Source organism: Notechis scutatus, chromosome 13 (assembly GCF_049901735.1).
Source record: "Notechis scutatus isolate UNSWTSFEM ecotype Mainland chromosome 13, rNotScu1.2, whole genome shotgun sequence".
NCBI lineage: Eukaryota > Metazoa > Chordata > Lepidosauria > Squamata > Elapidae > Notechis > Notechis scutatus.
Window position 1 is genome coordinate 9,127,565 of NC_142021.1, and position 23,751 is coordinate 9,151,315.

Genomic DNA, 23,751 nt, shown 5'->3' on the forward strand with positions numbered 1-23,751 from the left:
AGGGAGGAAGAAAGATAGAAAGAAAAGAGGGAGGGAGGGAGGGAAGAAAGAAAAGAGGAAGGGAGAGAAGAAAGAAAAGAGGGAGGGAGGAAGATAAAAAGAAAAAAGGGAGGGAAGAAAGAAAGGAGGGAGAGAGAAAGAAAAAAAAGAAAGAATTGTCAATATAACCTGTCCCTTGATAGAATCTGTGAATTTGCACCATCGGACCTGTGTGTTTTGCAAATAAAAACATCTTCAGCTGTGTTATCATTACAAGGCCGAGTGCCGATTAATTAATTAAACTCAGATTTTGGGATGAGAGAGTATGATTGGCCCGAGGGCACACAATCTGTCTTCATGCCTAAGGCAGGACTAGAACTCCAAGTCTGCATGTGATTGAGCCTAAGTCACTCAGCTTGTTTTCATGGCTAAAGCAGCACTAGAACTCACCATCTCCTGGTTTCTAACCTGGTCCCTTAACCAACAGACCAAACTGGCTTTCTTTTTCCCCCTAACTCTATAAAATCCATTGCTTGAAACGTTAGATTGGGTGTGTATGCCTGACTCTCTTACTGACTTGGCTTCTCACAATATGGGTCATAAAATCGAGCATGACTGAGGTTAGCGCCGCCTGGCTTATTTCTGGCCCCAATTGTGGTCATAACTTGAGAACTGCCTGTAATGTCTCGTTCGGCTTCCAGGAATGGCAGGCATGAAGAACAGCTGATCTCATCGTTTCTTTAAATTCTACTACAGATGTTTTCTTGATGTTCGCGCTGGGGACATCTTCAGTATTTAAAAAGGTAAAGGTTCCCCTCGCACATCCGTGTTAGTCGTTTCCAGCTCTAGGGGGTGGTACTCATCTCTGTTACAAAGCCAAAGAGCCAGCGCTGTCCGAAGACATCTCCGTGGTCATGTGGCCGGCAGGACTAAATGGCAAAAACGCACAGAGAACGCTGTTACCTTCCCACAAAAAGTGGTCCCTATTTTTCTACTTGCATTTTTACATGCTTTCAAACGGCTAGGTTGGCAGAAGCTGGGACAAGGAACGGGAGCTCACTCCGTTATGTGGTGCTAGGGATTCGAACCGCCAACCTTTCTGATTGACAAACTCAGCATCTAAACAGTCTCACAAATGCAATGTGTGGTGACCCGGGACGAGGCACGAAGGCCACACAGCCAGCAGAGAGTTCAAATTCCCCTTTAATGCTCCAAATTTCCCTCCCCCCCCCCAACGCTCCCATGTTCTTGGCAAGTCCACAAGCAAAGTGCACACACACAAATATGGTTGCGCACAGTCCAGCAAAGCAAAAGAACAGGGAAAGGAGTCCGCGAAGCAAGGAAGAAGCAACGAGTCCACGAAGCAAGGAAGAAGCAACAAGTCCACGAAGCAAGGAAGAAGCAACGAGTCCACGAAGCAAGGAAGAAACAACGAGTCCACGAAGCAAGGAAGAAGCAACGAGTCCACGAAGCAAGGAAGAAACAACGAGTCCACGAAGCAAGGAAGAAGCAACGAGTCCACGAAGGAAGAAGCAAGCAGCCCTGCAAAATGCCAGACATTGGCAACGGCACACAAAACCCCACAGATTCAGCTTTTGTTCCCGACAAACGCCCCTCCCCAGTGTCTCCTTAAATCTCAGTCCCAAGGTGTGCCTTGTGAAGTGGGGTGGGGTGCTCCCCTCCCAAGTAGTTGGTTCGTCCTGCGCTGTTCCCCCCTTCTCTCCCCTCTCCTTGCTCAGGGATCAGGAGGGGGCAGTCCTTCCTCATCTCCTGACCTCCATCACTCCTCATGTCCATTGCTTTCCCTCTCTCGGTCACCCTGCCCCCGTTCCTCCCTGCTGACAAGCTGTCCCAGTCCCGGGGGGCCCTGGGCTGTCTCGGCCTGCTTCTCCCCACGTTCCTCCAAAGCCACCCCCTCGATCTACGTAGGCTCATCCTCCTGTGCAGATTCAGGCTTGAATGGGGGCATGACACACACATACACACACAATCCACTCCTGCCTTCCTCCATTTCACCAAATGTTTCAACATAGTCACACATCTGGATCTTTCACCTTTTCCCCTCCAGATCATGAAACATCTCTTTCGAATTTTACAATGTGCTCCTCCAATGTTTAAATGCTTGTTTCTTTCTAGAGATTTCTTACCGCCCTCCTTTGCAAACCCACGGAGCTAATATTGCAAATATTTGGAGTTGGCGATGTTATGAAAACATGAGAATATTCAGTTTCTTTCTCTCCCTCCTCCCTCCCTCCCTCCCTCCCTCCCTCCCTCCCTCTCTCTCTCCCCCCTTGGATCCCCAAAGCTTATCTATTATAGAATTGTTGGCTACCACAACAGTATTTTCTATGTAAATATGGGATTACAGTCTGTAAGTACAGATAAGAGAGATTTGTGTCGGTAAGAAAATTGATTAGATTACCGGCCTCCCTGTTTTCAAAATCGTCTAAGCAAAGGGCGAGAAATCCTGTTGCGGTGCTTGAAATGAAAATGAAGGTCTGGAGCACCATCAAGGACCTTCGGGGTTTTGTTGCCCTGCTCCAAATTCCATGGGAACACAAGTGCATCCGTTAATATATATATATATATATTAATTTATTACTTGCATTAGAAATTTCAACAGATGCCTTCGCATGCAAAGGAAAAAGCACAAGATCTGAGGCTGCATTTTCCGGACTCATAAATGTTAGTTGGATCAAGTGAGCATGCATCGAAAGTGTGCACTCGTCCAGTGAGTGGATCAAGGAGCGTGCATCAAAAATATTTTATGTAAATTTTCCTGACTGGTTGGTGGAGAATGGAAGGATTTATACTCCTTGCAGACAGCTGGTAATTTGCACTCTTTTAGAGGCACTGAGGCCACTTGGAGGTTTATCTGTCATCAGGAGGGATAAGACATCATCTATCTCCAATCTACAACAATCCTTTCAACAGTTTGAAGGCTTCACATCCATTTGCACCACTCAGGTGACCCAGATAAACCTCCAAGTGGCCTCAAACGACTCTCTAAAACTAGAGTAGGTTATATAGAGTAGCTTGCCTACCAATGTTGGTGGTGGGGATGTAAACAGGGAGCAAACCCCACACTCACTAGCACTGATCATGTTACCTAGTCAGGGAGCACTGAGGGCTCCACATATTTCACGATATTTTTATGGCTGAATTGATTCACAAGAAAGTTATCCCATCTGTTCTTCAGTGTTAATTATAAATGTAAAAAAAAAAAGGGCTATTAATTTACATGCAACAAAATACTTTCTCCTTTTCTAAAAAAAAGAGAATGAGCCATTTAAATGCATACATGATCTTTCCCAGACTTTTTTGCGTGTGTGTGTGTGTATGCAAGAGGTTGTCTTCTGGTTATTCATTCCAGAGGAGATAAAACCTCTCCAAAAATGAGGAAGGTACTTTATTAAACTTAAACAGCAACCTGGGAAATAAAAACCCTGATAGGATGGGAGATTTTTTTGCAAACGTGCATACAGCCAGGCCTGGTACGAACATTATTTATGGTTGCCTGCGGTGCAAAAATGTAAACAGCAAATGGCAAAGATGTGTTTGAATTAAAACTGGGACTAGTTGACATAAAACCACAGAATGATGGAGCTGTAAAAAAACCTCTGAGGTCTTCCAATCCAACCCCTTGCTGAACAGGAGATCCTGTATACCATTTCAGACAAATGGCTGTCCAATCTCTTTTTAAAACCTTCCAGTGTTGGAGAATTCACAATTTCTGGAGGCAAATTGTTCCACTGATTGTTCGAACTGTCAGGAAATTTCTTAATCCTAGGTTGCTTCTCTCCTTGGTTAGTTTCCACCCATTGCTTCTTGCCTTGTCTTCGGGTGCTTTGGAGAATAGCTTGGCTCCCTCTTCTTCGAGGCAGCCCCGCAAAATATTAGCTATCATGGTCAACACCTAGTCCTTTTCCTTAGACGTACTCAACTCCTGGATGCAGCACAGAAATGCAAGTGTGATCTCATCAAGGAAGTGAACGAAGCTCTAGTTCTTGGTGGCTCTGATTCATTTCTCAGTATGGAGTTTTTAACCTTTCACCTTTCTGCTTTTTGAAAGACCCTTTTTGCCCCCTCTCAACCTTTTCCTCCCATGTTTATCACAAATTGCCAAGGAAGTTTCTAATTGCACAGGGACTGGTTATGTTGAAGGGCCTCTCTCTGATATACTTTTGGCTGATCCAGTAAGGTGGGAATGAATGTACTCCAGATGTCTTCAATTGAACAGTGTCGTCTCTTGGCATTTAGCAAGTGTGCCTCCCCTGTTGTGGCACCTCCAGGGATTGGTACGTCTCTGATTCTGGTAAATATTCCAAGAGAAATATTGAAAACTGGGCTTCCCCAATAGCATGACGCGACTCCTCGTCCCGATAAACCCCTTTTATTTAGTTTACAGTGAATTCCTCCCGGCCTTTCAAGAGATTTCCCAATTACAGATCTTTATCAGGTTTGGAGAGTTGCCATGCTGATACCTTTCAGATGCCACACTGTAGCAGACGATAACTGGCAAGAATGCAGGAACAGATCTTCACCCAAATGAATTGTCTCCTGCAAAACCCCACTCCCCTTTCGCTCCTCTTTTATTCCCTGTGGGAGGGGCTATTCACCATCCACCTGTGGCTTTGCTCCCAAGTCGACCTTTATTCCTTAGCTGTTCCCTTCTCCTGGTAGCTCTGTGCATTCGCACAGAGAACAGGCTCCAGCTGTTCTTCTGCCTCACTGATGTCCGACTCCGAAGGCAGCTGATAACTGTCAGACGGCCCTGGGCCCATCTTTGCTTCTGACGCATCCCAGACTCCACGACTGGCCCATTTTCCATGACTTTACCACCAATTTGCCTTGACCCTTAGTAGATCAGATACTTGTAGAGAGCTTAAACCTTTACCTTCATTTGAACTGTCTGGATCTCCTGATTTTCCCCATGGTTGACACCAGGTCTCCAACCCTCCACTCTACACAGTCCTCGACCTACAACAGTTCATTTAGTGACTGTTCGAAACGACGGCACTGAAAAGGGAGACCGATCACCTTTTTTCCACACTTACGACCTCTGCGGCATCCCTATGGGTCACGTGATCAAAATTGCTCGGCAACTGGTTCATATTTATGACGGTCGCAGTGTCTGGGAAGTCACGTGATCCCCTTTGCCAACCATCTAACAAGTGAAGTCCATGGGGAAGCCAGATTCACTTAAAATCCAGTGTTACACTTAACGACGGTGGCAAGAAAGGATGTAAAATGGGGCCAAATTCGCTTAACACCTGTCTTGCTTAACAACAGAAATGATGAGCTCCATTAAGGGCCTAAGTCGAGGACTACCTGGTCTTCTTGCTATTAGCCATGTTGTTGTTGCTTTTTTTCTTAAAACTTCTGACAGCCGTTGCTGCTCTCTGCTGGCCAATGTTGAAATCCAGAACAAACCAGAACCAACTCTTGACAAGTGAAGGAACAAGCAGTCAAGAAATACACCCATAATCATATATATGCTAAAGGTTAGGAATCTATAGAATACTAATTTTACTCCCCTCTCTCTTTGACTAAGCTATTATCTATCAAAATACAGTTATAATCCAATAGTAATAATAGATTATTATGTATTATATATTATTAATACAGTTATTCTACAAGGGATAGGAAGTTACTGCCATTTAATATTTTCTATGAGATATTTAAATCACTATCAAAATGTATTAGAGAAAAATATTAGTTTTACTATAGAATGTGTTTATTTGTATGACTTTTTTTTACTTTTGTATAGTTGTATATTTTAATCTTTTGTGTTCAATGAAGTATTTTTTAAACTTAAAAAAAAGAAGAAATACACCCACAATCTTAAGAGCATCAAGGATTGCAGTGCATAACACTTTAGATTTTTTTTAAAAAAGAAGGTATTTATTGTGTTCTGTTACCCCATGGAGTCATTCCAGTGAAAAATATTGTGCACAGAGATCGTCTTTTTTTCCAAAGAGGCCGCGGGGTTGCTGATATTCCAATGGAACATCCTTCGATTCTTTCTTAATATCCCTATCAAATATCTTTGGGGGTGGAGAGGGAGGGAGGGAAAGAGGGAGGGAGAGAAGGGGGAGAAAAAAAACCAATTTATTTTCCATGTTCGCTCGCAGTTTCTTTTTTTTTTCTCCAGCAATCAATACCAGCTTGGTTGTGTCTGACATTTCCCAGACTGCTTTTGAGAAAACAACACCAATCCTTCAGCTGCCATTGTACAAATGTGTGTGTGTGTGTGTGTGTGTGTATATATATATATATATATATATATTTTGTTGCGCTTAGAAAGGGCTGTAAGCACTGTGAAGTAGTATATAAGTTAAGTGCTATTGCTCTTTTCTTTCCTTCCTTCCTTCCATGTTGCACAGTGGTTAGAATCTTCATTTAACGACCCCATAATCCCTTGCGGAGTGGAGCTTGGTCAACTGAATGGAGCTAGCAGAGTGCTTACTGGCCAGATGCCCTTCCTGTCGCCGACGCGGAATTTTATTCAGCAGATAAATTCTCATTATGCCCCGAGAGAGAAATATCTGCCTTTACCTAGGATCGAAGTCACAGCCTCCCGATTGTGAGGCAAGAGCCCCACCTCTAAGCCACCGCACCACGCACCAGTGGTTAGGATGCAGGCTTGCAGGCTAATTCTGCCAGCTGCCAGCAGTTCGATTCTCACCGGCTCAAGGTTGACTCGGCCTTCCCTCCTTCCAAGATGGATCAAATGAAGACTCAGACCCTTGGGGGGCAACAGGCTGACTCTGTGAACCGCTTAAGAGAGGGCTGTGATATATGTGAAGCGGTATATACATCCTAAGTGCTGTTGCTATTCAGACGGACACACCTTATCTGGACGGCCATCCATTTTAGAATCTCAAGACTTTTGACTCCCAGAATTCCCCAGCCCGCAATGGCTACTGCTGGCAACTACTCAACGGGAGGTTTCCAAGGTATAGAAATTGTCCCCGTGCTTTATAAGGACAGCATTACCTCAAAGGATGTCAACTCTAGGATCTCAGACAAATCCTGTTCCATTTGGGAGAGAGGCAGGTTAATTTCTTCCGCAGCCTTGGCAACGTCAGGATGATAATGGTTCTGCAATGTCTAGGGAACCCCAAAAAAGAAAGACACGGTTGCCTGACATCTATTAAAGCCTTGACAAATAGCTATCATTCCATCACCAAAGACAGTTCCTCCATGCTTCTAGGATCCTTACGTTAGGAACACAGCTATGGTACACCAGGGGTCCCCAACAGAGGTGGTATTCAGCCGGTTCTGACCGGTTCCAGAGAACTGGTAGTGTTGTGGTTAGCTGGCAGCCGGTACAAGACGGCTGAGGAGAGCAAGGATTCAGATGAGAGGCCAGGACCATTAGGGAGTGGAGTGCTGCATTCAGAGATTGTGGGGGCTGGCAGCAGCGATGAGGAGGTTCCCGAGGAGCCTGTGCCAAGTGCGTGTGCGCACAGGGCTGCTCGTAGGAAAGAGCAGCTGCAGCAGCACGGGCGGCTCGGGAGTAAGGCTGCAAGGTAATGGCCCCTCCTTCAAGAAGATAAAAGCCAGCTGTGAAGCGAACGTTCTTTGCAGGAAGCAAAAACGTTTTGAAACTCCAACCTCGTGGACATTGCAGTATCTTGTTGGTTTTTGAAGATTCTTGTGCTGTAAATTATCTGTTATTCTTCGCAGCTTCGCAGAATTTTGGCGAGGCTTGTGCTTATCAAAGTTAATTAGTTTGCAGCAGCCTTTTAACCGGGGATTCGTAAGAATCATTAAAAGGTTTCTGTTCCCTTTGGTTCATGTTTGTTTTATTGGAAAAGGGTTTGGGTCAGAACAGGTAGCAGAAATTTTGAGTAGTTTGGAGAACTGGCAAATACCACCTCTGACTGGCCCTGCCCCCATCTATTCTCTGCCTCCCGAGTCCCAGTTTATATTATTAATATACACAATACCTTTATTACTATAACACTCCTCTTGACATGTTTAGTTCTATAAACCTCTTTTCTATATTTCACTAATCTATTAGCTATTTCTAGATTTCATATTTTTTTCTCTAGCCTTCGATAAAATAGTTCCCATATCTTATAATATTCACTTTGTTCCTTCTCTTTAATTGCAAGTGTTAATCTATTCATTTCTGCACATTCTAATATTTTTCTAATCACATTGTCATCACTAGGATGACACAATCCATCTTCTTCCCTGCTGGATTGATACCAGAATTCCACCAACTTCTTCTTAGATCAGGGGTCAGCAACCCGCAGCTCTGGAGCCGCATGTGGCTCTTTCATCCCTCTGCTGTGGCTCCCTGTCACCGGTCGGCTCCACAATTGATAGGGTGTTCGGTTAGGAGAGGTAGAGGAAAAAGGGCGCTGTGCTAGGGGGAGACTCTATGGTTGGGGAACCGAACTTCCGGTCGACATAAGGATGCTATGCTAGGAGGACTCTATGGTGGGGGAACCGAACTTCTGGTCGCCTCCAGAATTGAATGGGGGGCTTCTGGTTAGGACCTTTGTGGCTCTTTTGAATGTTTAAGGTTGTCTTAGATGAAAAACCTACCTTTATTTCCCACAAGGAGCTCTCCATTGCTCTGCTTTCCAAGGGGTCCTTTTCATCCATCTTATAAGGATCATCTGGCATCTCTAAAGAAGATAAAGGAAAGAATAAGCCATCCATGCGCCACGGTGGCGCAGTGGTTAGAGTGCAGTACTGCAGGCTACTTCTGCTGACTGCCGACTGACTGCAATTTGGTAGTTTAAATATATCACCAGGCTCAAGGTTGACTCGGGGCCTTCCATCCTTCTGAGGTTACAGGGTTGTAAAGCTGTCAACTCATAAAATATTTCTGCGGTCTTTTAGAGTTGCCAACAGAAAGGGAGGGGAAAGCAACGGGGCAGCTTGCATTCCATAAATGTTTTCAAAGATAGTTTCTAGGCGACTGAAGTTTCTGCCGCGCAAAATTCTAACTGGAGAGCATGACTGATGACTCTGGGCTATGGATGTGTCCCATTGGAGAATATGAATTACGATACACCCAGAGGGGTGGAGGGAAAACCAGGGCCAAGGGTGATGGTGAATTACATGTCTCAGAGTCGGCTGCACCTAGACAGTGCTGGCATGTTAACTCCCAATAAATCCTTTTGAAGTTTTGGAAGTTTGGCTCGAGACTTATGATTTAAATGGAGGCATCTACCGGAGCCCTGACAAAAGCACTGTAAAGTGGTATATAAGTCCAAGTGCTATTGCTATGACAGCTTTGTAGCTCTGGGGTGTCAGGTCTTCTCCTTGCATTCCATGGTCCCAAGAAAGGGTAGATGTTTCTCCTCCAACCCCCATTACTAAGGAAACCCTCTTCATGAACCTATATCAGCTGGGGTAGAAAGAAAAGCAACACAAAGAACTTGATGTGACTGCTTTGTGCACTGAACAAGCAAAACTGGAGTAGAGCCCAGCCAGATGTTCTCCGGTGTCTTCAGCAGATCCTTGAGGAGATACAATCCAGGCTGTATGTACACATTTGCAGCTTTTTTTCAGCCTTCCTCCTCAAAGTTTAAGTCAACCTCAACCGAGCGGGTGAAAATGCAGCCTTTCTGAGCTCTCTCACCTGCTGGGCCATTGGGCCTGTGGATGAGCACCAGGCAGGATGGATGCCTCCTCAAGAGGTTACAGATGAAAGGAATGACAATCAGCAAACCATCAGGCGGGGTGGTGAGCGCCAGGCGGGAGAGGCGTTTGGCAAAGGCTGCCACCAGATATGCCGGCAAGTGCCTGTTGGGAAGAGAAGAGACCAAGAAAAGAGAATTTTTGTAGCTTGGGGTTGAACTGTATAGTCCTTGGTACTCTTGGTTTGTTGTTTTCCCGAAGACACGGTGGTTTTCTAGTAGACATTTCATTACCAAACTAGGTAACAGTGTTAGAAGGGAGGGAGGAGAAGGAGAAGGAAGTGGAGGAGGAGGATGACTGTGGGAGTCTTTGGTGCTCTCTGAGCTTGGTTGTTTTCTTGCAGACGTTTCATGATCCAACTAGGGGACATCATCAGTATTAGAAGGGAGTGGGGTTTGCTCTGTTTATACCCCAATACACCAATATCCCAACTGGCTGCCAACACAGGCAACCAAGCTAACAGCAAACTTCCTAATCAAGGAACTACCAAGAACACTCCCCACCAACACTGACAGAGGAAACCACTAATATGTAAATAGAGAATAAACCCCACCCCTTTCTGGCACTGATGATGTTACCTAGTTGGGTCATGAAACGTCTGCAAGAAAACAGCCAAGCTCAGAAAGCAGCAAGGGCCTCACCATTAGAAGAGACATGGATGCTAAGAGTGTTTTACCCATAACCCACCCAACTCCACAATGCTAACATAATGTTCCTTAAAAACACCCTTTCTGTTTAGAGAGGTCAGTCCTGAATGATAAAGGCATTATAGTTAGTCCTTGTTTAGCGACTGCCTTGTTTAGCAACTGCCCACAATAGTAATGGGAAATAAAAGTAATTTGATGACCAACTCTTCCACTGATGACATTTGCAGGTCTATAAAAGCAAAAGGAAAACGGAAGTCTGGTTGTAAGGACACTCAAAAGAGTTAAGACTTAGCTTCAGTGAACACCTAAACTTCCTATCCTAAATGCAGTCGCTAAACAAGGACAAAAATGTGGGACACTGGTCTCATGTATTGTGTTTTTTTTTTCCCCCCCAGGGGTTTGGGCTGGAGATGCCATCAAGGAAACAGACTCTACGCCTAGGTTATTAACGGGGTACTGATGGGAAATGGCACACGAAGGTCTGGGGTGAAGCATCAAACCTTGACTTACGACGAAGACAAGAACAAGTCCAACAAACGGAAGAACCGAGCGCGGTATTTTACGTGGAAGATAGAGGGTTCCAGAAGACTGTAGAGTTTTGTGTAGAAATCTGGATATTCCCTACAAAAAAAACAACAAAAAAACACAGAGATTAATGAAATGTTGGTTTTCAACATTCCCAACAGACGCTTCCCAACTTTTCAGAACACAGGCAGTCCTCGACTGACGACCACAACGGAACCCAAAATTTCTGTTGCTAAATGAGTTTGGCCTCATTTTACGACCTTTCTTGTTTTGCGGTTGTTAAGCGAATCGCTGCAGTTGTTAGGTGAGTGAAGTGAATCGGGTTTCCCCGTTGCTTGTGAGAAGGTTGCAAAAGGGGATGACGTGATGTGTGAATTGACACAGGCCACGCTGGCTAGAAATCAGACTGATGCGGTGGCCGAGAGGTGGAGCCCTCGCCTCAACAATCAGGAGGCAGTGAGTTCGATCCTAGGTAGAGGCAGATAATTTCTCTCTCTGGGCGCCATGAGAATATATCTGCTGAATGTAACTCCGTATCGGCAACAGGAAGGGCACCTGGCCAGTAAACATTCAGTTGTGCAGACTCTACCCCACAAGAGATTATGGGGTCATTAAAAGATGATGATGATGTTGGCTAGAAATCACAATCCCCAAACATCTGGAAGATACCTGGCCCAGACAAAGCTGGTCGAAAAAGGAACTGCAATGTGTGAATAGGGGAACTTAAAAGCCTTTGGCTGAAGAACAAGGAATTTTTTTCTAGGACTTGTTAAGACACTTACAGGTTATGTTGGAGAATCAAAACAAACAGTCCATTCAAGGCAAGAAGGCTGATGGCTCCACCTAAAAGAGATGTACAAAGCGAGGTTAAGGATCACAGAATAACCAAGTTGGAAGGGGCCTTAGAGATCTTCTAGTCTAACTCCCTGCTCAAGCAGGAAACCTAAGTAAAAAAGGGAGTTAAGAGCTATTTTATCGAGAGACCCGGCAGAATTGCCGATGACATTCGGAGCCACCCGATGTGACGCTAGTTGCCGACAAGGTTCACCCAATCCTTTCTCAAGACTGGGCCCTCTTTTCTTGCGCCATCGTTTCTTCCCTCAAGTCCAAGGTTCAACCCTACATTCTTTGGCACCCCCACTCACCAACATCGTAAGCCACGGTCAAGAAATCCATCAAGAGGGTGGGCTCATTCAGGTGGGGCAAGATGGAGTCATGTAGAATGACCAACACTTTTTTGTAGAGGCTTCCAGGTAGCTACACAGGGAGAGAGAAGGGGGAACATGCTATGTAAGGGAGATGGATGCTACAATCAACTATATTTTTTTCCAGGATGACCTGATGCAAAGGTTGAATGATGTTGGGTCTTCCTTCCTTCCTCCCCTCCCCGTTTTCCTTTCTTCCCTCTCTCCCTGTCTCTTTCTTCCTCCCTCCCCACGTCTCCATTTTCCTTCTTTCCTTCCCGTTTTTCCTTCCTTTTTTTCCTCCCTCCCATTTTTTTCCTTCCCTCTCCGTCTTTCTTTCCTTCCTTCCCCTCTTCCTTCCCTTCCTCCCGTTCTCCTTCTCCTCTTTTTTTCCTTCCCTCTCCCTGTTTTCCATCCTTCCTTCCCATTTCCCTTCCTTCCTTCCCCTCTGTCTTCCTTCTTTCCTTCCTTCCCTTCCTCCCCGTTCTCCTTCTCCTCTTTTTCTTCCTTCCCCTCTCCCTGTTTTCCATCCTTCCTTCCCATTTTCCTTCCTTCCTTCCCCTCTGTCTTCCTCCCTCCCTCCCTTCCTGAAACATTCTAATCTCTCCTGATTAAGGTGCATTCCAGGCCAGACTTATATGGATGAAATTATTACTCAGGTGTGACATTAACTCCACAATCAGACCTTTGAACTCCTCAATGCCCCCCACCTTATATTTCAGGAATCCAAGCCACATCCTCTCAAAAGCCCGTCTGTGTTCCTGGGGGGAAGAAAAAAAAAGTTATGGAGAAAGAAGTGAAGCATCCTTCACATATTAACATTTTAATATGTGATGTATAACAAAGGAAAAGTACAATAAAAAATATTTGAAAGGAAGAGAAACAGCCTTCAGAATGAACCATATCGTGCAGGCTTAAATAGGAAAAGCCAAGCGTGTCCATCAAAACACATCCACGTTCTTTTTTTTAAAAAAAACAAAACAATTTTATTTGGGTTTTCACAAAACAAAAAGAAAAATAGAACATCCTTTTTTAGTGAACAACATGGTTCCAGGTTTTCACATCTCCATACAGATATAATTTCAGCTACATATTCATCTTTCATATTCCATTGCTTATCACTACTTTATATATTCTCTAGTTGCTTTTTCTCAAATACCTCCCTCGGGCTTATTTTATAGTTTTCTCATTCATTTCCAGATCTATTTCATTTCCTTTTCAAAATTTACATATTTTCATGGTCATTACACTTATACTTTGATCTGTCCTGTTTACAATTTCACTACATATTCTTATTTCATCATTCCCGCAAAAATTCCTCCACATTTACATTTAAATACATCCAAGTTCTTGAGATGTTTCCGGAGGCTACCATGCAACTGACTTCCCACAACCTGGTACGGTTGGTCCTTATTTTCTGGCCTACCCTGTTGCATCACCTCTTCAATGACATTCCCCAGAAATGCAACACAAACCCACCCTCGAGATTTGCCTTAAACAAGGATAACAGAAGAGCAACAATGAATAATCTCATTAAAAAGATCTACCTTTAGTTTGGACACTTTCCATTCCTCCTGATTAGCTGTTAAGAAAGAGAGAAAGAGAGAGTCCCAATGAAAAATAAAAACAAAAAACAGCGGCGAGAATCAAGACAACCTTTGAAAAGTTTCCTCCCAAAGTTTTGGAATAATTTAGACTTTAATCATTTAGATTTAGATCATTTGGACCTGATGGATTCCTTAACCATGAATAAGCCGAGTTCAGTCTTGGCACATCTGTCAAGATCATAATTCTGGGCTGACACACAGATGCAAGAAGCCAGGAAATTTCACTCACCATTATTCACTAGAAATTTTTTTATCTCGCTTTCTTCACTCGGCATGACAATGGACGAAATGAGAGTGAAGGCGTTCTTTTGGTAAATCGGAAAGGGAGCCTGTGGAAAGGAAAAAGAGATGATAAAACTGCAGATATTTTAAATGTTTTGCGGCAAGAACCAGATATATATACAAGATGCTTTTTCTCCCATAACCTCTAAGAACAAACAAAATAGGATGCAATTCTCTATTTTTAAAATTACTTTTATTTTGCCATTTCCGCAGGAGTAAAACTCATCCCACCTCCTCCTCCTATTTTAACTCCCTTTTTCTGTTCCTTTGATTTTAAAACAGTTAAAAGAATGAAATAAATGGTTGCATAAAAGATGCACAGAACAACTCTTACACTTCCAAAAAAAGGAAGAGGAGGTGTTTTCATAACAATGGAGAAAGGGAAGGAACGGGATAATTTTCCATAATAATGGAGAAGTAGGAAGAAAAATTTAAGGGGAAAGATGTTTTCATAAGAATGGAGAACGAAAACAGTATTTTTTCATCAGAATGGAAAAGGAGATTTGTTTTGATAACGAGGAGCAGGAGGAAGAAAGTGGTTTCATAAGTTTTTTTAAAAAATAATGGTGTCAAGGTTCCAAGCCTACAACCCACTTTAGTACATAACAGTTGAGCTAAGCTATACCCAGGCTCCTTGCTGTCTCCTTTTTGCTCACAGAAAATACTGTTTCAATTTCCAAACAGCCTTCAACTCTCACACACTGACAGGACGCCAGCCAGATGAACATCGATGGATGCTGGTAGGCAAAGGCATAATCCCCCACCCCCACAAAAAATTTCCTTCCCCCGAAAACTAAGCCCAACCACATCGTTTTGTAGCAAAGCACATACATTGAGTTATATTTATATATAAATATTTTGAATACAGTGTATTATCCGGGCATACCATTTTACAAAATAAAATAAAAAATAAATAGTAACATATGTACCGATAACAGTAATAGTAGAACATAATGATTCTAACTACCGTATTTGCCGGCGTATAAGACGACTTTTTTGCCCCGAAAAACATGCCTCCAAGTGGGGGGTCGTCTTATACGCCGGTATATCCACTGCCGGCTCGGATGCTTGTTGGACGCAGCGAAGGCGCCTCTGGCTTCCTGGATCCCCTGCGTCGCTTCCGCTTCATCCCGCTCGCCTCGCTCCGCCCGAGGCTGCAGCCTTCCCGCTCTTCCCACGGACCCTGGCACTCTGCCCTGCCGCTGCAGCCCCGGGGATTTCTGGAGGGCGTTTCCGGTGGTGGTGGGGGGTCGTCTTATACGCCGGGTCGTCTTATACGCCGGCAAATACGGTATATTTATATTAGCTTATTTATAATCCTATTGATTATGTTAGCATACTTACAGTTATAAACAACGTTCACATTTAATTTAAACGTTCTTCCTTCATCTAATTTCTAATTTTAGATCTCTCTCTCAAAGAGCGATGGAGGGAGAGGGGAAGGGGGAAGTGGATGATGGTGTGTTCTCTGAGCTTGGTTGTTTTCCTATAGGTGCTTCATTTACTCAACTAGGTAACGCTGTCAGTGCTAGGAGTTGGGTTTGAAGGGAGGAGAACTGTGGGGTCCTTGGTGCTCTCTGGGCTTCGTTGATTTTCTTGCAGACGTTTCATGACTCAACTAGGTAACATCATCAGTGCTAGAAGGGAGTGAGGTTTGCAGAGATGAAGAGGAGCTGGGGGGGGGGGGAGAAGGAGAACTATGGACTCTTTGGTGCTGAGCTTGCAGATGTTTCAAGACCAATGTCATGCCCCTGTTGGAGACTGACCCCAAGGGAGAAGAGGAACAGCCAACAGGGAGTGGGAGTGTGGCTCCCAAGGTTGTGGAGGAAGCTGGGGAAGGGCAGAGGCCGGCTGGGCAGTCAGAGGAAGACCCAGGCCCATCCCCTCTCCATCCTAGGGCACGCAAGGATGAGAGGATAAGAGAGAGACGTAAATGGTGTGGTCTACGTGGGAGGAAAGGGCCTCGATCCTCTTCATGGGCTGCAGCTGTGAGAACTGGTTAAAAAGATGGACCAGTGCTGGAAACGAAGTGTGGAAATATCTCTAGTCTGTCGTTCCCGAGTTTGGCGTCCTTCCCAGTGTGTGTGTTCCGCTTGCCTGCTTCCCTTAATTGCTTCAGTGTGGTTTGTGTTGTTTTTACTCTATAATTTATAGGCATTTTTTTAATTTAAACGACATTTTCTCCTTTTCGTAACTGTTTGTGGGGGAGTTTTTTTGTCTCCAGTCAAGGATATTTGGAGCTTGGAAGCAAAGTGAAGGAATAAAAGGGGCTTCACCTGTTTTTTGTGACTGTGCTTATTTTGTATCCCACCTTGGGTCATCACACCCAATTAGGTCACATCATCAGTGCTAGAGTGAGGTTTGTGGAGGAGGAGGAGGAGGATGGCAATAGAGGTTTCATTTTAGTAGGCATATTCTGCCTGCCTTCAACCTTGGTGTTCATGCCGAGGAAGTCCTGGGAGACAGAAAAGAACTGGCTGCAGTGGTATTGACTCCGAAGATCTGACCTCAAAAAAGAAATATATAAAACGGAGTTCTGCTCTCAGCCAGGACGTCGAGGTTACCTGTTTGGCCTTCGGCATCACGGTGCCCAGGTTTTCAGCCACTGCCTTCATCACAAAGAACCGGACGTCATCGTGTTCCATGTATTCCTGGAAACGCGAGATTAGGAGCGAGGAATTCTGATCAGTCTGGATTAGACCCTCCACCACTACCTGAAAAGGAGGCAAAGAGAATTAAGAGGCAGAATCGGTCCCATTTGCATTACTGTGATACTGCCATTCAATTGGGAGAAAAGTGTGTGGGGGGGACGATTCAAATGTAATCCTTTCCTATTGCTTTTGGCAACTGCAATTTTATAACTTGTATCATGGCACCTGAGCGTCCTGAGATTTTCTCACCTATTAGGGAATGTATTAGTGGGGGAGGGCCATGTGGGTTGTTTCACTCTGAAAGCCAGTAGAAGATGGCCATGGGAAATGTCTGCTTATCTGGTTCTCAGGGCAGCCGGTTACAATAACATCTTCACACCTGTGGATTGGCTGAATCCACATCGGACTGGAAGGAGAGGGTCTCTACTGCCTTAACTCTAATTGTATTGACCGGTACCGGTCCGTGGATCATTTTGTACCGGGCCGCAAAGAATGAAAGTAGGGCCTACTTTGCTTGGGCGCCGCCATCTTGTTTCGACGGCGCTTAAGAAAGTGCTTCCGGGTGAGCTTGTCAGTTGTCGGTTGGAAAGCGGCGTTTGGGTGCTGAAGGAATCCTCGCGCCTTAGTTTCGTCGGGGGGGGGGTGGCGGCTTCGAACGAAGAGCCGTCCCGATGGCAGTGGAGTCTCGCGTTACTCAGGAGGAGATTAAGAAAGAGCCCGAAAAGCCCTTCGACCGTGAGAAGGTACAAAGGAGGAGTTGAAGGTAGCGGGGAGAAGCGGGGGACGGCTGGCTGGCCGGTCGCTCGGGTCGCCTTGGTCGTGCGTGCTGATGCTGGTACCGGTCCGTGGATCATTTTGTACTGGGCCACAAAGAATGAATAATCGTGAAACTGGTCCCTGGTATAAAAAAAGGTTGGGGACCACTGGCTTAAGGGAATTCAGAGTCTGCTTTGATTGTCCTGCTTTCACTTCTTCTCAATAAAAGGTTCCTTTTGAAATACTTAAGTTTCAAGAGTTTTACTTTCCTGAGTTAGAAGGGAGAGCCAGATCCTTACACTGTCACTCCTTTCCTGGGAGATTTAAATTCTCTCTCCCAGAGGGGAGAAACCCAGCAAAAGTTTGGAGAAGTACAACAAAGAATTTGGGGGAGATTTCACCCATTCAGGATCCTCAAAGTTGCTAATTTTCTCAGCATGGGGAGAGAGGAAGAAGAAATGGAACCGAATGTTGAATCAAGAAAAATTCTACTACAGATAGTCCTCGACTTACAACTACAATTGAGCCCAAGTTTTCTGTTCTTCAGTGAGACATTTCAGTGAATTTTACCCCATTTCACCTCTTTTCTTGCCACCGTCGTTAAGTGAATCACTGCAATCGTTACATCAGTAACACCGTTGTTAAACAAATCTGGCTTTCCCATTGACTTTGCTGGTTTGAAGGTGGCAAAAGATCATGTGATGTCCCCCCCAAGGACACTATGATGGTCGTAAATACGAGTCAGATACTAAGCATCCAAATTTTGATCATGTGGCCACGGAGATGCCACCATAGTCGTAAGGGTGAAAAATGCTCATCGGTCACATTTTTCAGTGCCCTTGCAACTTTGAACCATCACTAAGTGGACTGTTGTAAGTTGAGGACTCTGCTTGTATTATTTTGGGTCGTTGCACATTCTAATTCGGACAACAGGAATCCAAGTTGAAGATAAGCACAGAATGACTGTATCAGAATTCACACGACTTACTTGTAAAAGCTCCCGCGGGAAATTGAAACTCCATTCGTTCTTGACCAAAGGGTGTTTGGCTTCCAATTCAACGAATTTCATCAGGGTACAAAGAGCCGTTTCCTTCCACCAAAACGGACAACAGGTAAAGCAGAAGAGCAAGAGAGATGTTGAATATTAAGTCCAGTTTTTTTTTTCCCTCCCCTGCAAAATATTCTTCAAAAATCTTGCGTTTTTAACACTTTGGTGGTGTTGTGGCCTGCTGGCGGCAGACTTGGAGCAGTGAGGAGGTTGGGGAGGAACATGGGCCAGTCCTGGAGTCTGGGGAAGGGTGGGATGAGGGCTCTGCATCGGAGGCAGAGATGGGGACAAGGCCGTCTGACAGTTATCAGCTGCCTTTGGAGTCGGATGGCAGTGGGGCAGAAGAACAGCTGGAGCCTGTTCCCAGCGTGCGCATACACAGAGCTGCCAGAAGAAGGGAACAGCTAGGGAACAAGGTTCTACTTGGGAGTAAAGGCTCAGGTGGATAGTGAATGGCCCCTCCCATAGGGAATAAAGAGGAGCGAAAAGGGGGGTGGGGTTTGCAGGAGACAGTTCATTTAATGAGGGTGAAGATTTGCTCCTGACCCCTTGCCAAGTATTTTCTGCTACATCATTGCGCTTGGGAGTTATTGGCCTGGCAACTCTCCAAGCCTGATCAGGTCTGTGATTGTAAATCACTCTTGAAAGACTGTTTGCCGGGATTTTGCTGGATGTGAATGAGAGGAATTCACCTTAGCCTAAATAAAAGGGGTTTTATTGGGATGAGGAGTCTGCTTCGGGATTTTGGGACGCCTAGGTCAGAAAAGGTGGCTAAGGAAGCTGAGAGGCGCTAAGCCACTGTTTCATTGTGATTTACAGAATAAGACTCAGCTAGCCAAATGCACAAAAGTTGCTAAGCACAGGCCCCATTGCACTAAGTTAGTGTTTTTCAAAGTTGGTTACTTTAACGGGGCTGGGGAATTCTGGGAGTTCAGGTCCACCCCTCTTAAAGTTGCTAAGTTTGAAAAACACACCTTTAACGCAATGGGGGAAATTAGTTCATTGATTGAAGATGTCGATTTGGGGCGAAGAGAGACAATGGCGAAATTACAGCAAAAGCCAAAGTAAATTGACTTTATATCGTTATGCTTCTTGGGGGAAGAGAACCCTTTCGACACAAGAGTTGGACACAGTAAAATAAAATAAATATTTGCTAGGGAAGAAATTGTGCACTACATGCTGAACTGCACCAGACCCAGAATTTTGTGGCCTTTGGTGTTAGAAAATTAGAATGCAGAGCCTCAGTGGCACAGTGGTTAAGAGTGCTGTACTGCAGGCCACTTCTGACTATCAGCTGCCTACAATTTGGCAGTTCAAATCCCACCAGGCTCAAGGTTGACTCAGCCTTCCATCCTTCTGAGGTCAGCCCAGATTGTTGGGGGCAAGAGGCTGACTCTGTAAACTGCTTAAAAAGAGCAGTAAAGCACTATAAAGTGGTATGTAACTAAGTGCTATTTCTATTACTATTCATTTGAGAATATAGCTTCTTCAGTTCATGTTGCTCACCTGGCTTCTGCAAAGGCAAAAGAAGATTTGCAAAATGCTCTAGGATCAAGGATCTTCAAACTCGACAGCTTTAAGACTTGTGGACTTTCAACTCCCAGAATTCCTGAGCTAATATTGCTGGAGAAGGAATTCTGGGAGTTGAAGTCCACAAGTCTTAAAGCTGTCAAGTTTGAAGGCTTCTGCTCTAGATGAAAAATGTGAAAGCTAGCACATCCAGGAGGAAAAAATAGTTTGTTTTCCTTGACATGCTGGTTTTTCACTTGCTTTGGGAAAATATTGAGAGAAAGTAGCTTTAAAAAAAAAAATAGCATGTTCCCAAAATGGAAAGGACCAGACAGAAATGATTTATTTACAAATCTTTTTTACTTTTGCTAGTCTATTTTTTTTTTCTTGGAAAGAATTCATGAAATGAAAAGCTGGCTTTTTGACAAACTCACTTTGACCTGGAAAGCTTCGTGTGCCATTAGTTCCCCCAGACAAGTGGTACAGCTGTTGTAGCGATGTCTCATCCAAATTTTATATTTCTCTTCTGCGCTGTAATTTCCTAAAACAAAGCAAGGCATGGACCGGAGAAAGATGAAGTGAAGCTGTGAGGTCATCAGCTACCATATATATTCGGTATAAACTCAGCCACGAATAAGCTGCCCCACAAAATTGCAACCAACATTGTTTAAATGAGTCGATTCAGGAGAGCCCTGTACCTCTTGTATCGAATCCTTTAAGAAAGATGCAGCTGCTTTAATGAACCCAGAAGGGCTGTGCTCAACTGAGGTCCAAAGCACTTCTTGGTTAAGTAATATTTGAAGCATGCACAGCCTTAAAACTATCCCAAAAGGTCTGCTTAAGAAAACTTCTAGAACTGCAAAAAAAAAACAAAAAAAACACCTCCAGGAAGAAAAAAAGAGAGAGACCCAGCTGCTTTAATGAACCCATAGCGGCTGTGCTCACCTCAACCCCAAAGCAACTTTTGCCAAATAAAATCTGAGGCATGCACAGCCTTAAAAACTACCCCAAAGGATTGCTGCGAAAAAACACCCCCAAACCAGGGGGAAAATTCCACTGAAAGCAGCCGCATCTTCCTGATAAACCAGGAAAGATGCTCAACTGTTGCCATATCACCCATGCTCGCGAACGGCCTAAAATTTCCCTACTCTTAGTCAGACCTGTGTCCCGTTTACCACACCCACAGCTCTTTCCTACCAAGGCATCCTCTTACCTTGGACAGAGTCTTCCTCAGGGGGAAGTTTGCCCACAAAGAGTTCGCCCCGTGTGAGTAAAGCTCCGAAGAGGCGGCTGCATGTCCGGATGGCACACAGGATTATCTCCTTGTCCTCGGCCTGCGAGGTGGAGAAACCAGGATTTGGGGAAAGAAAGAGAGGGAGTAAATCATAGCATTGAGAGACAGCTTACATGAAACATTCACGGGAACTAGAAGGTTGCCTGTTGAAAGCAGCTGCATCTTCCGGATGAACAAGGACTTGGCAGCCGCTCTGCATATGCTCAGGAGCAGTGAGTAACTGCCTTGCCCTCCTTGCTCAGTTCATTCTCTGCACTTTTTCTTCCTACACCAAATTTTCTTGGAAATATGAAGGTGGATTCATGCAGGCTATTGGAAACAGCCACATCTTTCCGATGAACCAGAGACAGAAGGTTTCCTCCAATTGGGGAGGAGTTCAGGAAGCAGGTCCAACCAGGAGGCCTCTTTTATTTGGGGGAGGGGGGGGGGAACGCTACTTGAGAAGCTGGGATGATGTGAAATTCGGCAGCTGGACTGACCCTCTTAAGTCAGAAGTCTCCAAACTTGGCAACTTTCAGACTTGTGGATTTCAATTCTGGGAGTTGAAGTCCACCAGGCTTAAAGTTTGCCAAGTTTTGGGGACCCTGCTCTAAAAATTTATCTGGACAGAGAAAAATAAAGAGAGCCTTGTGGACCAAGCAAGGGGGAAAAAATGCTTTTGAGAATGACCTGAGCAATCCAGAAGGGCAGGGAAAGACCGAGGGGGCTGGGGGCTATGGGGATTGTAGTTGGGGAAGGTCCCGTGCACACAGCGCTCCAATACATACAGGCGTGCGCGCACACCCACCGCCTCCTACCCACCCAAGAAGGAAGGTTGGATTCTCCAGTTGGATGCCTTGCGCCCATCTGCAAAATCTCCACAAGCTCTGGAGGCGGCGGGGTCGTGCAAACACACACATACGCAAAGCCTTCCAAGGGCCCGAGACAATTGCATGTGCATACAAAACACACACACACACACACACACATTCTTCCAAGGCCCCGAGACTATTGCATGTGAGCACAACACACACACACACACACACCCTTCCAAGGGCCCGAGACTATTGCATGCGCATACCACACACACACACACATCCTTTCAAAGACCCTATTGCATGTGTGTACAAACACCCACCCACACATTTTTCCAAGGGCCCCGAGACTATTGCAGGCGCATACCACACACACACACATTTCAAGGACCCTATTCCATGTGCGTACAAACACACACCCACACACCCCCTTCAAAGAGCCCTGGACTATTGCATGTGCGAACAACACACACCCACACACACCCTTCCAAGAGCCCGAGACTATTGCATGCGCATAACACACACACACACACATCCTTTCAAGGACCCTATTGCATGTGCGAACACACACACACACACACCCTTCCAAGAGCCCGAGACTATTGCATGCGCATAACACACACACACACACACACACACATCCTTTCAAGGACCCTATTGCATGTGCGAACACACACACACACACACCCTTCCAAGAGCCCGAGACTATTGCATGCGCATACCACACACACATCCTTTCAAGGACCCTACTGCATGTGCGTACAAACACACACACCCTTCCAAGGGACGGAGACGATTGCGTCCCCCGCCGCGCTGCCTTGCGCCCACCTGCAGAAGCTCCAGGATCTCGAAGACGCGGTTGGCGCCTCGGCGGCTGCCCAGCGTCTCCTCCAAGCAGGCAGCCAGCCGGGCTTCGGCTTCTCGCACCGCAGCCTCCGCCATGGGGTCCGTCCAAACTCCAGAGGTTCCCCCCCCTCTGCCCACGTGCGCGGAAGGAAGGAAGGAAGGCAGGCCAGGCGCCGCCTCGGCCACCGGCTCCTCCTCCTCCTCCTCCCACCCCCGGCGTTGCGAGCGAATTGCAACCCAAGCGCTCCGCCTCTGGGCGGGTGGAGCTCCGGGGCGCCTTTGCAAATGCCTTGGCCGGCTCTTGGAGGGGTGGGAGGGGAGCTTTGGGTGGGTTGGGGTCGGGAAAAGGGAATGTTGGGAGCGTGGGAATGCAGCACATCTGGGAAGCGCCGGCTGTGGGAATGGTGTCGGGTTCCCTGCTTGGGCGGGGGATTGGACTAGACCTTGGCAACTTTAAGACTTGGGGACTTCAACTCCCAGAATCCCTCAGCCAGCAAAGCTGGCTGAGGGATTCTGGGAGTTGAAGTCCCCAAGTCTTAAAGTTGCCAAGGTTGGAGACCTCTGGACTGGATGACCTACAAGATCCCTTCCAACTGTTAATCTGTATCTCGCACATCTGGCTGGGCAAAGACGAAAGGGGCATCACCTATTCCTCCATATATGTGTGTGTGTGTGTGTGTGTGTGTGTGTATCACTCTAAGAAGCACAGAGCGGAAGACACAAGCCTGAAGATGATGAATGAGACTTCATCGAAACGTTGCCACTTCATCGAAACGTTACTTCCAATCTTACGCGGGAGAAAACCCAAATAACCAAAGATCCATTATATATATATACCTATACCTATACATACACACACACATACATATATACACACACATACACACACACACTAGCAGGATACCCGTGCTTTGCTACGAAACTATGTGGTCGGGCTTACTTTTTGGGAAGGAAAATAAGGGG

General features: G+C 45.5%; 1 protein-coding gene across 1 annotated transcript; it reads right to left on the reverse strand.

Moving 5' to 3' along the window:
• Positions 1-5,861: 5,861 nt before the first annotated feature.
• On the reverse strand, positions 5,862-22,989 carry NOC4L (nucleolar complex associated 4 homolog). Its single transcript, XM_026686410.2, has 15 exons — positions 22,771-22,989; positions 21,068-21,188; positions 20,289-20,395; positions 18,286-18,387; positions 16,455-16,604; positions 13,838-13,937; positions 13,549-13,583; positions 12,712-12,762; positions 11,963-12,074; positions 11,600-11,660; positions 10,803-10,913; positions 9,587-9,750; positions 8,542-8,624; positions 6,979-7,092; positions 5,862-6,026 (listed from the first exon to the last, which is right to left on the reverse strand). Exons 1-15 carry the CDS (start codon positions 22,882-22,884, stop codon positions 5,910-5,912), a joined length of 1,542 nt encoding a protein of 513 aa, XP_026542195.2. The 5' UTR covers positions 22,885-22,989; the 3' UTR covers positions 5,862-5,909.
• Between the last annotated feature and the right edge of the window lie 762 nt (positions 22,990-23,751).